At 45.1% G+C, this 16,525-nt stretch overlaps 1 protein-coding gene across 5 annotated transcripts in view; it reads right to left on the bottom strand.

Annotated features, from left to right (window-relative positions):
* The window catches only part of ADCY1 (adenylate cyclase 1), a 141,074-nt gene that overhangs the window by 92,403 nt on the left and 32,146 nt on the right, over window positions 1–16,525 (bottom strand). For all 5 annotated transcript variants that reach the window (XR_004433205.1, XR_004433204.1, XR_004433206.1 and 2 more), the window contains one exon: window positions 12,055–12,173. Coding sequence is in view for 2 of the 5 variants with exons in the window: in XM_033194144.1 (XP_033050035.1) it covers window positions 12,055–12,173 (119 nt within the window). In the remaining 3 variants the exon portion in view is untranslated. The remainder of the gene's footprint in view (window positions 1–12,054; window positions 12,174–16,525) is intronic.

Genomic DNA, 16,525 nt, shown 5'->3' with positions numbered 1-16,525 from the left:
TCCATATAAAAGCGAGACTATGTAGTTTTTTTTGTTTGTTTTTTTGTTTGTTTGTTTGTTTTTGAGACAGAGTCTTGCTCTGTAGCCCAGGCTGGAGTGCAGTGGCTCAATCTCGGCTCACATTCAGTATTTACCTTTCTATGACTGGCTTATTTCACTTAATATAACATCCCCCAGGCACACTCATGTTGACATGAATGAGAGAATTTCATTTTTTTATGCCTGAATAGTATTCCATCCTGTAAATATACCACATTCTCTCTATCCATTCATCTGCTGTTGGACACTTAGGTTGATTACTCATCTAGGTTATTGTGAATAGTACTGCAATAAACAGGGAGAGCAGATATCTCTTTGACATACTGATTTATTTTCCTTTGGATATATACCCAGTATTGAGATTGCTGGATCATGATAGTTCTATTTTTAACTTTTTGAGAAACTTCCACTCTATTTTCCACAATGGTTGTACTAATTTACATTCCTGCCAACCAGTACAAGAGATCCCTTTTTACTGCATCCTCACCAGCATTTGTTTTTGTCTTTTTGATAACAGCCAATCTTACTGAGGTGAGATGATTCTCACTGTGGTTTGGATTTGCATTTCCATGATGATTAGTGATGTAGACCATTCTATCACATACTTGTTGGCCATTTGGATGTCTTCTTTTGAGAAATGCCTATTCAGATGCTTCACCCATTTTAAAATCAGATTATTTGTTTTCTTGCTATTGAGTTGAGTTCCTTGTATATTCTGGATATTAATCCCTTGTCAAATTAATAGTTTACAAATGTTTTATCCCATTCTCCTGTTGTCTATTCACTCTGTTGATTGTTTTCTTTGTTGTGCAGACATTTTTCAGTTTGATATAATCCCATTTCTCTAGTTTTTATCTCATTGCCTGTGCTTTTGAGGTCTTAGCCATAAAACATCTGTCTAGACCAATATCCTGAAGTATTTCCACTATGTTTCCTTCTAGAAATTTCATAGTCTGGGTCTTATATTTATGTCTGATCCGTTTTGAGTTTGCTTTTGTGTATGGTAAGAGATAGGGGTCTAGTTTCATTTTCTGTATATGCATACCCAGTTTTCCCAGCACCATTTATTGAAGAGATTGTCTTTTCCCCAATGCATGTTCTTGGCATCTTTGTCAAAAATCAGTTGGCTAAAATTACATGGATTTACTTCTGGGTTCTCTATTCTGTTCTATTGGTCTATATGTCTGTTTTCACACCAGTACCATGCTGTTTTAGTTAATATAGGTTGGTAGTATATCTTGAAGCCAGGTAATGCAACGACTCTAGCTTTCTTCTTTTTGCTCAAGATTGCTTTGGCTATTCAGGGTCTTCCGTAGTGCCATATGAATTTTGGAATTTTTTTTCTATTTTTGTGAAGAATGTCACTGATATTTTGATAGAGATTGCACTGAATCTGTAGATCACTTTGGGTATTATGGTCATTTTAACAGTATTCTTCCAATCCATGAATGTGAAATGTCTTTCAATGTTTATGTGTCCTCTTCAATATCTTTCATCATTTTACAGTTTTTATTGTAGAAATCTTTTACATCCTTGGTTAAATTTATTGTATTTTTTGTAGCTACTGTAATTGGGATTGCCTTCTAGACTTCTTTTTCAGCTCATTACTAGTGTATGGAAATGCTACTGATTTTTGTACATGGATTTTCTGTTCTCCAACTTGATTGAATTCATTTATCAAATTCTAAGAGTTTGGTCCTGCTATGGGGATAGTGGGGTCAGCCCCAGCAGTCACAGCCTTGGCCAGCAGATGGACTAAACACATCCCTCTCACATCACAGTCCCACCTGTCACAGCTGACCCTTCAGACCCGGGCAGTCCATGCCTAGCCAGCAACTCAGCCCCCGGCCATACGAGCCCCTACCCAACTCAAGACCAAGACTCCGTGGCAATTCACATCCTGCTTAAGCCCCAGGAGTGGTGCCTGCTTGCCAGTGCCAGTGGCTGCAGACCACACCATGATTGCTTCTCAGTTACAGTTGCAGGAGCCCACCCCTGCTTTGCTCCAGTTCCACAAGCAAATAGCCCAAGTTTCCTGAATGCCTATGACTGGCACTGCTGGATCCCAAAACAATGCACACTCTGCTAAAAGCTAGGATTTAAAAATGGCATCTTGCTGTAGCCACTTAGGTTGTAGAATGGGTATGGGACCCAGGGCAAGTTCCCTCCCTGGAGCAGTTCCTGCTTACGGCCTCCCAGCTGCTTCCTAAGATGGATTCAAAACTTGGGAGGGTGAAGGTGCCCTCCCATTGCCTGGATCTCCAGTGGGAAACTGGGTTGCAGAAAGACTCTCACTCACCCCTCCCATGGGTTGCCTGTTTTCCTTCTGCTTCCTAGTTTTCCCTTTTCCATTTAGGAGGCCTTTTTTTGTTTTTTTGTTTTTTTTGAGACGGAGTCTTGCTCTGCCACCCAGGCTGGAGTGCAGTGGCCGGATCTCAGCTCACTGCAAGCTCCGCCTCCCGGGTTTACGCCATTCTCCTGCCTCAGCCTCCCGAGTAGCTGGGACTACAGGCGCCTGCCTCGTCGCCCAGCTAGTTTTTTTTTTTTTTTTTTTGTATTTTTAAGTAGAGACAGGGTTTCACCCTATTAGCCAGGATGGTCTCGATCTCCTGACCTCGTGATCCGCCCGTCTCGGCCTCCCAAAGTGCTGGGATTACAGGCTTGAGCCACCGCGCCCGGCCAGGAGGCCTTTTTTTGTTGCTGTTCTTTCTTTTCTCATTGCTCTGGGTAAGACTTCCAGTTCTATATTGAATAGAAGTGGTGGGCGTGGATATCATTGTCTTGTTCCTGATTTTAGAGGGAAAGCTTTCTGTTTTCCATCATTGAGTAAGATCATAGCTGTGGGCTTGTCATATATATAGCCTTTATTTTGTTGAGGGTTTTTTTAATCCTAATTTGTTGAGAATTTTGATCACGAAAGGGTGTCAAATTTTGTCAAATATTTTTCTGCATCTATTGAGATGATCACATGATTTGTATTCCTTATTCTCTTAACATGTTGTTATCACACTAATTGATTTTTGCATGTTGAACTATCCTTGCATTTCAGGGATAAATCTCAATTGATCATGGTGTATGATGCATTCAATGTGATCCTGGATGCATTTGCTAGTATTTTGGCTGCGGATATTTGAATCTGTATTTTTCAGGGATATTTGCCTATAATTTCTTTTTTTTTTTTTTTTTTTTGTAGTGTTCTTGTCTGACTTTGGTATCAGGACAATGATGACTTCATAGTTTGAAAGTGTTCCCTCCTCTTCAATTTCAGAGACTTGGAGAAGGACTGCCATTAATTCTTTAAATGTTTGGTAGAATTTACTGGTGAAGCCATCTGGGTCTGGACTTTTCTTTGTTGGGTTTTGATAACTGATTCAATCTCCATACTATGTATAGGTCTGTTCAAACTTTCTACTTCTTAATGACTTCGTCTTGGTTGGTTGTATGTTTCTTGACATTTTTCAAATTTTCCTAGGTTATACAGTTTGTTGGTGTTCACAGTAGTCTCTTATGATCCTTTTTCATTTTTGTGGCCTCAGTTATAATATCTCTTCTTTCATTTACTATTTGATTTTTCTCTCTTTGTTTTCGGTCTAGGTAAGAACATGTCAAAATCTTATTTACTGTTTCACAAAGCAACTCTTGGTTTTGTAGATTTTTTGTTTTTTATTTTCTGTTTCATTTATTTCTGCTCTCATCTCTGTTACTTCCTTCATTCTAATAATTTTAGGCTTAATATGTTCTTCTTTTTTTTTTGGCTTCTTGAGGTGCAAAGTTAATATTGTTAATCTGATATATTTCTTTTTTAATGTAAGCATTTATTGCTATGAACTTCCCTCTTATTACTGCTTCTGTTCCATCCCATAAGTTTGAGTATGTTGTGTTTTCACTTTCTTTTGTTTGAAGGTATTTTCAGGATTTTTTGTTTGTTTGTTTGTTTTGTTTTGTTGAGATAGGGTCTTTGTCTGTCACCCAGGCTGCTAGAGTAGAGTGGTGTGCTCATAGCTCATGGCTGGTCTTGAAATCCTGAGCTCAAGCAGTCCTCCTACTTCAGCCTCCTGGGTAGCTGGGACTACAGGTGCATGTCACCATGCCTGGATAATTTTTAAATTTTTTTGTAGAGATGAGGTCTTATTATGTTGTCTAGGCTGGTCTTGAAATCCTGGGCTAAAGCAAACCTCCCACCCCAGCCTCCCAAAGTGCTGGAATTACAGGTGTCAGCCACCATGCCTAGCCTGGAGGTATTTTCTAATATCCTTTTTGATTTCTTCTTTGACCCAATAATTGTTCAAGAATGTGCTTTTAATTTCAACATTTTTATGAATTTTTCAGTTTTCTTTCTGCTATTAATTTCTAGTTTCATCCCACTGTGATCAGAAAAGATATTTGATATAATTCTTAAAACTGTGAGGACTTGTTCCGTGACTTAACACATGACCTTTCCTGGAGAAAGATCCATGTGCCCTTGAGAAGAATGTGTATTCTGCTTTTTGAGTTTTGTAATGTCCCCTATATGTCTGTTAGGTCTATTTAGTCTATAGTGTTATTGAAATCCTCTGCTTTCTTTTTGATCTTGTCTGGATGCTCTGTCTGTTATCAAAAGTAGACTATTGACGTCTCCTACTATTATTGTTTTTTTACGGTTCTGTCAATGCTTGTTTTATATACTTAGGTGCTTTTATGCTGAATGCATACATATTTACAATTATTTTATCTTCCTGAGAGTTGACCCTTTTATCATAATAAAGACTTCTTGTCTCTTTTGGCAGTTTTTTACTTAAAGTCCCTTTTTTTCTGATACAAGCATAGCCATCTTTGCTCTATTTGGGGTCTCATTTGTATGAGCTATCTCTTTCCATCCCTTCACTGTCAGTTTATGTACATCCTTAAATAGACAGCATATAGTTAGGCTTGGTTTTGGTTTTGTTTTTATCCATTCAGCCATGCTATGTGTTTTGACTGGGGAGTTTAATCCATTTACACGTTAAGTATTGATAGGGAATGGCTTACTATTGTAACTTTGTTAAATGTATTCTATTTGTCTTGGATTTCTTTATTTGTTTTTTCCTCTCTTTCTGAATTCCTTTGTGTTATGTTAATTTTTTGCTTTGATGTGCTTTGATTCCTTTTCTTTCTCCTTTGTGTAGTTTCTATAGCCATTTTTTTTTTTTTGTGGTTACCTTGGTGCTTATAAAAACTATAACTGTCCATTTTGAGCTGATAACAAGTTCAATCACATTCAGACACTCTACACTTTAACTTCTTCATAATTTATTTTATGTTGTCACAGTTTATATTTATTCATATAGTATATATTTTAAGATACTTTCAGTTATAGTTATTTTTAATACTTTTGTTTTCTTAACTTTTATGCTAGAATGAAAAGTGATTTATGCACTACAATTACAGTAATACAGTATTTTGTATTTGTTGATGTATAAATCTTTACCAATAAGTATCATATTTTCTTATGCTATTGTGTTGTTGTTTTGCATCCTTTCATTTCAATGTAAGAACTCCCTTTTGCATTGCTTGTAAGACAGGTTTAGGGGTCATGAACTTCCTCAGCTTTTAATTGTCTGGGGAGGTCTTTATTCCTTCATGTTTTTAAGGAGACTTTTGCTAGGCATAGTATTCTTGCTTAGCAGTTTTTTTCTTTCAGCACTTGAAATGTATCATCCCACTCCCTTCAGGCCTGCAAGGTTTCTGCTGGAAAACCCATTATCTTATGCTGGTTGTATGGTATGTGACAAGTCACTTTTTCCTCTCTGTTTTCAAAATTCTCCCTTTGTCCTTGATGTTTGAGAATTTGGATAAATGTATCTTGGTGTGAATTTTGGGGTGTTCATCTTATTTGGTGTCATCTGAGTTTCTTATAACAGCATGTCCATTTCTTTAACCAGATTTGGGAAATTTTCACTGTGTGTGTATATATATTCATATTTAACAATAAATTTTTACATCATATATGTAATATATGATGAAAATATATATATATATATATATACACACACACAAAATGTATGTGTGTGTGTGTGTGTGTGTGTACAAACTTTCTGGTCCTGTGGCTCACTGTTCTTCTGTAACTCCCATAAGGTGTATATTGGTTCACTAATTATTTCCCATAACTTTCTTAAGCTTTCTTCAGTCTTTTCCATTTCTTTTTCCTTTTGCCCCTCTAACAGAATTATTTCCAGTGAGTCCAGTGACTTGTCTTCCAGTTCATTAATTCTTTATTCTGCTTGATCTAGTCTTCTGCTGAATCCTTCTAGTGAATTTTTCAGTTCAGTAATTGTGATCTTCAGTTCCATGTTCTCTGGCACTTGTTAATATTTTCTATTTCTTTGTTGAAATTCTCACTTTATTCATGCATTATTCTTTTGACCTCAATGAGCATCTTTATAGGAGTTATTTTAAATTATCTATCAGGTAAATTATATAACTGTTTCATTAGTCAGTTTCTGTATATTTATCTCATTCCTTTGTTTGGAACATCTTTATCTGATTCTTAATCTTCCTTAACTCTGTGTTGGTGTCTTGAGATTTAGACAAAGCAGGTACCTCTCTCAGTCTTCATGGGCTGGCCCTGTACAGGAGAAGACTCTCACCAATCACCCACAGATTCTGGTGCTTTACCAACCCTTTCTCTCCTGAGGGAAAAGCAGGCAGCTGTTAATTTTGTCTGCCCACTCTGTGTTGAGCAGGGGGTGGGTGGGGGGAAGCTATGGTATCTATCACCCCAAACTACCACCTCTGTTCTCTCCTGGGTAGCCTGACTGTACAAGACCTATCAAGAGATCCAGGGGAGAGATAGATGCTTGTTCTTTGGGCAGCCCCATAAAAGTTGGGGCAGTGGTCACACTGACTCCTTCTCTCCCCAGAGGGAAGCTTAGAGCTGAGATTTTTCATCAGCTCACTCTATGCTGAGCAGGGGAAAGGGTCAGTGATGTCTGCCAGCTCTAGCTGTCAAAAGGCTCTTGACTTTTGATGCCTTTCCTGCAGTATGGAGAGGCTCTGGCTCCCCTCGAGGTGCTCCCAGGATTATTCTGGTAGTCTGTTCTTCTCATCAGGGGACTCGGTCAGTGTGTCATTCCTTATTTTGTAACAAGAGGCAGTGAGTGAAATGAGAAAAGTCAAGGCAGACATTAGTGTCAGCTAATCCCAGGTCCTGTCCCAGCCTGCCACTCACTGGCCAGGGAGTCGTACAAACGTTTCACTTTGTTGAACCTAAATTTCCTCATCTATAAAATGGAGGTGACAATGCCAGCAGTTCACAGAAGCATGATATTACACAGAACCAAGTACTTAGCAGAGAGCTTCTGAACACAAATTCTGCAGTCATGCTGGGCTCAAATGCTGGCTCTTCAGCTACTTTCCACCCACTTGGGCCTTCACCCCACACTGCTTAAACATCCTCCTCTGCAGAAGGAGGACAACACGGGTCCTTACTTAACAGCATGAAAATGGGCAGTGAACACATGTGCTCAGAACAGTGACTGCTGAGCTCTCAACGAGACAGCAATTAGCCATACTGGCTTGGCATACAAGGACAACTGACTCTGATGGACTCACAAACCTCAACTCATTTCCAATGAATAAGTGCTGGTTTGCAGGAACCCAGTCTGTGGTGCTCAACATAAGAAAGAATGAGAGTTTCTATGGACCTTTTGTGTCTTCAGAGGCCAAATGGGCAGACAGGCCTGACACCAACACCCAGAAGGGCCAGCAAAAAACAGCAGAAAAGGAAAGTGCTTCAGGTCCCTCACACATCATCTCCTACCTCAGTGATATTTACGTAAAGCATTAATCCCAAATAGGCAACACTCGACCATTCTAAGCACATTATACTTGCATGAAAAGTGTTTTTTTTTTTTTTTTTTTTTTTTTTGAGACGGAGTCTCGCTCTGTCACCCAGGCTGGAGTGCAGTGGCCGGATCTCAGCTCACTGCAAGCTCCGCCTCCCGGGTTTACGCCATTCTCTCGCCTCAGCCTCCCGAGTAGCTGGGACTACAGGCGCCCACCACCTCGCCCGGCTAATTTTTTGTATTTTTTTTAGTAGAGATGGGGTTTCACTGTGTTAGCCAGGATGGTCTCGATCTCCTGACCTCGTGATCCGCCCGTCTCGGCCTCCCAAAGTGCTGGGATTACAGGCTTGAGCCACCGCGCCCGGCCGAAAAGTATTTTTAAATGGAATCCACAATTTAATAAAATAAATACTTTCAAAGAGAATCTTTAAAAACAAACAAGCCTCAGAGTGTCTAAAGCAAGTTGGTTCACTCTGAAGGCTTAGTTTCCTCACCTATAAAATGGGAACAATCCCTGCCTCCTAGGGCTATTATGAAATGAATAGAGTAAGACAGAAGAGCACACATATCCCAGACCTGGCACCAACTAGCACAATGCTCAGCTACTATTCTGACATGGCAAATTCGAAGCCCAAAATGTCACTGCTCAATGCCAGTTTTAGGGACAGATATTTTTACCCTCTCCAGGCAACAGATGAAGTGTAAGAATACTGAAATAAGAAATGGGAAAGATAACTGTAACATGCATCACCCAAGAAGCCAACAGCCCCTCTACATGTGGGACCTGTTTCCCTGCTAGGCAGCTGTCCACCTGAACCTCCTGACCACATCTGCCTTCACAATTGAGACCCTTCGTACACACTCCCCTGTCTCCCCACCTCCACCATCACCTCGTCTCCTCACCTCCTCCATCACCTCTTCACTCCCATCATCAGTTACCCACCTCCACCATCATCCCCCATACCTCCACTATCACCTCCTCACTTTTATCATCACTTCTCCAGCTCCGCCATCACCTCCACACCTCCACCATCACCTCCATACTTCCACTATCACCCCCCACACTTCTACTATCACCTCCTCACTTCCATTATCCCTTCTCCAACTCCGCCATTACCTCCACACCTCCACCATCACCTTCCACTATCACCTCCCCACCTCCACCATCACCTCCTCGCCTCCTCGCCTCCTCCATCACCTCTTCACTCCCATCATCAGTTACCCACCTCCACCATCACCTCCACCATCACCTCCCCACCTCCACTATCACCTCCTCACTTCCATTATCACTTCTCCAACTCCATCATCTCCACACCTCCATCATCACCTCCATACTTCTACTATCACCTCCCCACCACCACCATCACCTTCCCACCTCCATCACCTCCTCACCTCCACCATCACCTCCGCACCTCCACTATCACCTCCACACCTCCACTATCACCTCCACACCTCTACCATCACCTCCCCACCTCCACTATCACCCCCACACCTCCACTATCACCTCCTCACTTCCATTATCACTTTTCCAACTCCACCATCACCTCCACACTTCCACCATCACTTCCACACTTCCACTATCACCTCCCCACCTCCATCATCACCTCCACACCTCCACTATCACCTCCTCACCTCCAACATCACCTCCATACTTCTACTATCACCTCCCCATCTCCACCATCACCTTCTCACCTTCACCATCACTCCTCACCTCCACCATCACCTCCACACCTCCATCATCACCTCCCATCCTCCACCATCACCTCCACGCCTCCACCATCACCTCCCATCCTCCACCATCACCTCCACACCTCCACTATCACCTCCTCACCTTCAACGTCACCTCCATACTTCCACTATCACCTCCCCCACCTCCACCATCAGCTTCCCACCTCCACCATCACCTCCTCACCTCCACTATCACCTCCACACCTCCACCATCACTTCCCCACCTCCACCATCAGCCCCCACACTTCCACTTTCATCTCCTCACTTTCATTATCACTTCTCCAACTCCACCATCACCTCCACACCTCCAATGTCACTTCCACACTTCCACTATCACCTCCCCACCTCCACCATCACCTCCACACCCCCACTATCACCTCCATACTTCCACTATCACCTCCCCACCTCGACCATCACCTTCCCACCTCCATCATCACCTCCTCACCTCCACCATCACCTCCACACCTCCAATATCATCTCCGCACCTCCAAGATCACCTCCATACCTCCACCATCACCTCCCCAGCTCCACCATCACTTCCCCACCTCCACCATCACCTCCTCACCTCCACCATCACCTCCACACCTCCACCATCACTTCCCCACCTCCACCATCAGCCCCCACACTTCCACTTTCATCTCCTCACTTTCATTATCACTTCTCCAACTCCACCATCACCTCCACACCTCCAATGTCACTTCCACACTTCCACTATCACCTCCCCACTCCACCATCACCTCCACACCCCCACTATCACCTCCATACTTCCCTATCACCTCCCCACCTCGACCATCACCTTCCCACCTCCATCATCACCTCCCCACCTCCACCATCACCTCCACACCTCCAATATCATCTCCGCACCTCCAAGATCACCTCCATACCTCCACCATCACCTCCCCACCTCCACCATCACTTCCCCACCTCCACCATCACCTCCTCACCTCCACTATCACCTCCACACCTCCACCATCACTTCCCCACCTCCACCATCAGCCCCCACACTTCCACTTTCATCTCCTCACTTTCATTATCACTTCTCCAACTCCACCATCACCTCCACACCTCCAATGTCACTTCCACACTTCCACTATCACCTCCCCACCTCCACCATCACCTCCACACCCCCACTATCACCTCCATACTTCCACTATCACCTCCCCACCTCGACCATCACCTTCCCACCTCCATCATCACCTCCACACCTCCACCATCACCTCCACCATCACCTCCACACCTCCAATATCATCTCCGCACCTCCAAGATCACCTCCATACCTCCACCATCACCTCCCCAGCTCCACCATCACTTCCCCACCTCCACCATCACCTCCACACTTCCACTATCACCTCCACACTTCCACCATCACCTCCCCACCTCCACCATCACCTCCTAACCTCCACCATCACCTCCCCAACTCCACCATCACCTCTTCATCTCCATCATCACCTCCCCACCTCCACTATCACCTCCCCACCTCCACCATCACCTCTTCACCTCCACCATCACCTCCCCACCTCCATCATCACCTCCACCATCACCTCCCAACCTCCACCATCACCTCTCCACCTTCACTATCACCTCCTCACCTGCATCATCACCTCCACACCTGCACCATCACCTCCTCACCTCCACCATCACTTCTTCACCTCTACCACCACCTCCCCACCTCCACCAGCACCCCTTCACCTCCATCACCTCCCCACCTCCACCATCACTCCTTCAACTCCACCATCACCTCCCCACTTCCACCATCACCTCCTCACCTCCACCATCACCTCCACACCTCCACTGTCACCCCTTCACCTCCACACTTCCACTATCACCTCCACACCTCCAGCATCACCTCCACACCTCCACCGTCACCTCCACACCTCCACCATCACCTCCACACCTCCACCATCACCCCTTCACCTCCACACCTACACTATCACCTCCACACCTCCACCATCACCTCCACACCTCCACCATCACCTCCACACCTCCACCATCACCTCCACACCTCCACCATCACCTCCACACCTCCACCATCACCTCCACACCTCCACCATCACCTCCTTACCTCCACCATCACCTCCCCACCTCCACCATCACCCCTTCACCTCCAGCATCACCTCCCCATCTCCACCATCACCCCTTTACCTCCTCCATCACCTCCACCATCACCTCCACACCTCCATCATCATCTCACCTCCACCATCACTTCTACACCTCCCACATCACCTCCCCACCTCCACATCTCCACTATCACCTCCTCACCTACACCATCACCTCCACACCTCCACTATCACCTCCTCACCTCCACCTATCACCTCCTCACTTCCAACATCACTTCCCCACCTCCACCATTACCTCCACACCCCCATTCTTTCCCCACCTCCATCCATTCCTTCCCTACTTCTGTCATCACCTCCCCATCTTCACCATTACCTCCACACCTCAGTTTCCCAGACTCCCCGTTGTGCCGGGTCAGCACCAGCCCTACCTCACATTGTCGTGCCTCTGGATGTAAATCTTGTGGAAAATCCTGTCAGGGGGCTTCAGGAAGTCCTCCTTCATCTCCATGGCAACGTTCCGGGGCAGGAGGCTCATGAGGAGCCGCTCCTGGACAGAAGAGAAGGGACCGGGTTAGACAGCAGGGCCCCCTCCCTCCACTCCTCCTCACCTCGCCCTCCCCAGTAAGGGTGTCTTGCCTCTGAGCCTGGGTAGGCCCATGTCCAGGCCTGGACTGACACTGAGCAAGCAACTCCCTCCAGGAGCACTAGCCAGGGCTGGCACAGCCTCCCCAACACCCAGGCCTCCCTGCGGCGCCCCTCACGTTACTCCCTGGGCACGCTGCTGAATCTTAACCTATGTTTCAGCGTACAGCAGGGTTACAGCTGCGAAAACACTGCTGTCTCCACCAGGGCCCCAACCTGGCCTCTCTCCCTCCCCCTACTGCTCCAACAACACCCCAGAAAGAGTCTTCCACATTGGCTTAAAGAAACAAGCTGTCCTCTTGAGGTACCCAGAAAGTACCCTTGTTCTTACACAGATAAGCGGCCTAGGGGACCACGTGGCACTCTTTCTTGGTTTTTATCTTCTTATTTCTCCCTTAGCTGTGTAAGTCAAGCATTTGCTTCTTTCCCCCAAGAGAAAAGAATAAACGTTTGGATTTTTCAAAACAAACTATGCCATCCTGGAGAGTCTTTTCCCCTTCCTAGGCATCAGTTTCCTTGTCTGGACTGAGGGAGTAAGTAGGACTTTGATTCTCATCCTCCAGTTGGATGTTCCCTGACCCCAACCCCAGCTGGCCCTTGACCTGTTGGGCACACCCTTATGTCTGAGAGACCATGTTCCAGAAATATGGTGTGAGGGTCCCCAACTCATCCCTCAGTCCCTCCCATGCCCCTCCCATCTGCTTTGAAAAGAAAAGCAAAAGAGCAGAGTTTAAATCCTACGTAGAATCAGGTAGAACATCCCACTGACAAGCAAGGAAACAGGCTGGAGAGGGGAAGAAGCCCCATCCCTCCCACCGCGCCCTCCAGCTCCGAGCCCCTCCACAGCGGCCTGCCTTACTCAGTGCCAACAACATTCCCTCCCTCCAAGGAGCCTCAGCAGGAGCCACGCAGGCACCCAGCACTGAGATGCTTCTGCCTTCTCTCCATCCTCAGCCTCACAGGCCTGCCAGGCACAGCCCTGGGAGTCTCTCCTGCATAGGCTACATCCCTGACCCAGGAGCAGCCGCCATCCTGTGTGACTTTTTCAGAAGGAGCACAGGTGCCCAGACACCTTCACATTCAGGGGCCATAGGAGCAGCCACAATGAAAATAGCCACCCACATCCCGAAAGCCCAGCTGGCCACAAGGGTCTCACCTCTCTGTTCCACATGGCAGATAGCGTTCCATGTGTGCAGCCCATTTTACAATGGGAGAACAAATTTGGTACACTTGAAGTTTCCCCTGGTAAGTTACTTCCACATAAACTCCGGAGGAGAAAGACCAGGTCCAGCCCTGCCTGATGCCAAGTGGGACTAAGTCTATGTCTCAGCTGCCTGAGTCCTGGCCCCGGAGTCTGTGGCCTGGAGGTGTGCCCTAAGCAAAGCCAAGGTCTACACTGAGAACCTGCCCCTACCGAGGGTCCCACTGCAGTCCCCACCCGAGCCCTCACTATAGCCCCCAAGCAGCTCCCACGAAGCTCTGTTGCAGCCACCATGTGGCCTCCACCTTGGCGCCCACCTTGGCTCAGGGAATGACAATATCTGAGGAATTGAAAAATGCAAGATACTGAACTCCAAGGAGAACAAAAATGTGGCAGGTGATGGGGGAGTATCCAGAGCCACAAGTGCTGATCCCAGGAAGGAAAGAAAGGCTGCTGGGAAGCCCCTGGCACACATCCCAACTTCCTGCACATGGTCCCCAGCATGGGAGACTGGAGCTCGTGGACTACTCAGCCGTGGCATAGAGTGCTGCAAGAACCAGTTGTGGCAGAGTTACTTAGCCCTATCAGCTGGCTGTCCCCAGTAGCCCTGCTCCACTGCTGGCCTCACAAGACAGCCCCTTATTTTCACCGGGGTTCTTGGCTACCTGGAATAAAGACCATATTTTCCAGCCTCCCATGCAGCTAGATACGGCCAAGGAGACATAACTTGAAAGGTCATGTGGAAACTTTGGAAATGTTCCTTAAAAACATATTGTTCTAGCCAAAACCAAATAATCTTCATTAAAAACTGGGCAAAGGACATGAACAGTCACTTCTCAAAAGAAGAAATACAAGGAGCCAACAAACATGAAAAAATGCTCATCATCACTAATCATTACAGAAATGCAAATCAAAACCACCATGAGATACCATCTCACAACAGTCAGAGTGGCTATTATCAAAAAGTCAAAAAACAACAGATGCTGGTAAGGCCACGGAGAAAAGGGAACATTTGGTGGGAATATACTGCTGGTGGGAATGTAAATTAGTTCAGCCACTGTGGAAAGTAATTTGGAGATTTCACAAAGAACTTAAAACAGAACTGCCATCAAATCCAGCAATCCCATTACTGGGTACATATCCAAAAGAAAATAAATCATTCTACTAAAAAGGCACATACGTGTGTATGTATATCACAGCACTATTTACAATAAAAGACATGAAATCAACACAGGTACCCATCAATGGTGAGATGGATAAAGAAAATGTACATATACACCATGGAATACTATGCAGCCATAAAAAAGAATGAAATGATGTCCTTTACAGTAACATGGATGCAGCTGGAGGCCACTGAAGTAACACAGAGACAGAAAACCAAATATCACATGTTCTCACTTATAAGTGGAAGCTAAACATTGGATACATATAGACATAAATATGGGAAGAACAGACACTGGGGACTCCAAAAAGGGGGAAGACAGGGAAGGAGGGAGGCAAAGGTTGAAAACTAGCTATTGGGTACTAGTATCTGGGTTATGGGATCGATTGTACCTCAAACCTGAGTATCACACAGTACATTCACATAACAAACCTGTACATGTACCCTCAATCTAACATGAAGGGTAAAATTTAAAAAACAAAACAGCTTGTCCCTCTTCCCTTCTTCTCCTGCTGTTGTTGGGAACACAGTCGTAACAGTCAGATCTCCACCTACCATCTTGGTTTAGGAAGATGAAGGCAACACACTAGGGACACAGGTGGTGAGCTGGATGGAGACTGCTGAGGGTTTCATGGATCACACCTGTCGCACCACCATAAAGTGCCTACCCTGGAATGTATATGTAAGACAAAAAGAGCTATGTCACTTCTGTAAGCCACTGTCACATGACATTCCTAAGGACAACTGCATTTCCAACCAAGGGCTCAGCATTAGCTCCGTCCATTGAATTTGCAGCAGCACCTAAGCCAATATAAGTTAATAACCACAGACTAAGGTACAAACCCTTTCCCACAGGAAGCAAGCAGCCATCTGATAAGACTCAGCATTCATTTCTGATTAAAAAAAAAAAAAAAGACGAAATAGCTCATTCACATTATAAAGATTCCACCTGAAATGCACATCCAATCTCAAAACCCTCAAGGCCCAAGCAGCAGTAAACATTAGTGCCAAGAACAGATCATATCAATAAGCTCTAGCCAACAAAATAATTAAAAAACCCAGAAATCAAAAGTATAAAAGCTAATATGACTATGGGTCATACAAAGTACCCCAGTGTCCTATGAAGGTTATATAAAAATCTTAACGCATTTATCTTGATTATCAAAATGTGACTTAAATGTACTCTTAACAAAAACTAGATATTTCAGTGACAATTGTGAAGACTCTACTTCTGGGAACATGGAGACGTATTTTTCCCTATTCCTCCTGCTGAACACAACTGAAAGTCCTAGACGTTACACATCAAACAAGCAAGACTAAAAGTCAGAGGGAAGAAGGCAGAAATCTTGAGACCAAGAAATGACATAAAGGTGAGTTCCTGAGGTTTCTTTAGCCTCATATATGCCAGACTGAGTGCTGGAGAAGTGGTCAAGTCAGCAACACCAATGGGCACAGACCAAAGGAAAACACAACAAAAGCACCTCTCTTCAGCCAAAGGCCCAGGACTGGGCAACTCACAAGAAGAAAACTTTCAGACATAAACCTACCTACACCAGGCCAGAGACACTGAAAACTCTGTGCCCCAGCCCCACCCACTCCCAGAGTAAGCCAAGTCTTTCTTCTCCACCTGCTGGTAACAAGCATCCCCCAACTCTGAGTCAGTGGGAACCAAGGGGATCTCATTCTCCTCCTGTGAGCCAGGTGCTATTAGTGGGGACCATGAGGGACTAGAACCCTCACTCCTGCTCAGCAGTGAGAAGGAGCCCTCCCCACATGGTGTCAACAGAGGCCCAGTGTGGAGCCTAAACTTCTAACCCCATCTGGCAGTAAAGAGACAGCAGCCCCCTTTCCCAGCCAGAGTCATGTCACAGAAAATCATCAAAAACAAAATGTC

Source organism: Trachypithecus francoisi, unplaced genomic scaffold (assembly GCF_009764315.1).
Source record: "Trachypithecus francoisi isolate TF-2019V2 unplaced genomic scaffold, Tfra_2.0 Lachesis_group4, whole genome shotgun sequence".
NCBI classification, from domain to species: domain Eukaryota; kingdom Metazoa; phylum Chordata; class Mammalia; order Primates; family Cercopithecidae; genus Trachypithecus; species Trachypithecus francoisi.
The sequence above is the reverse complement of the archived record's forward strand: the minus strand, read 5'-3'. Positions and strand labels throughout refer to the sequence as shown.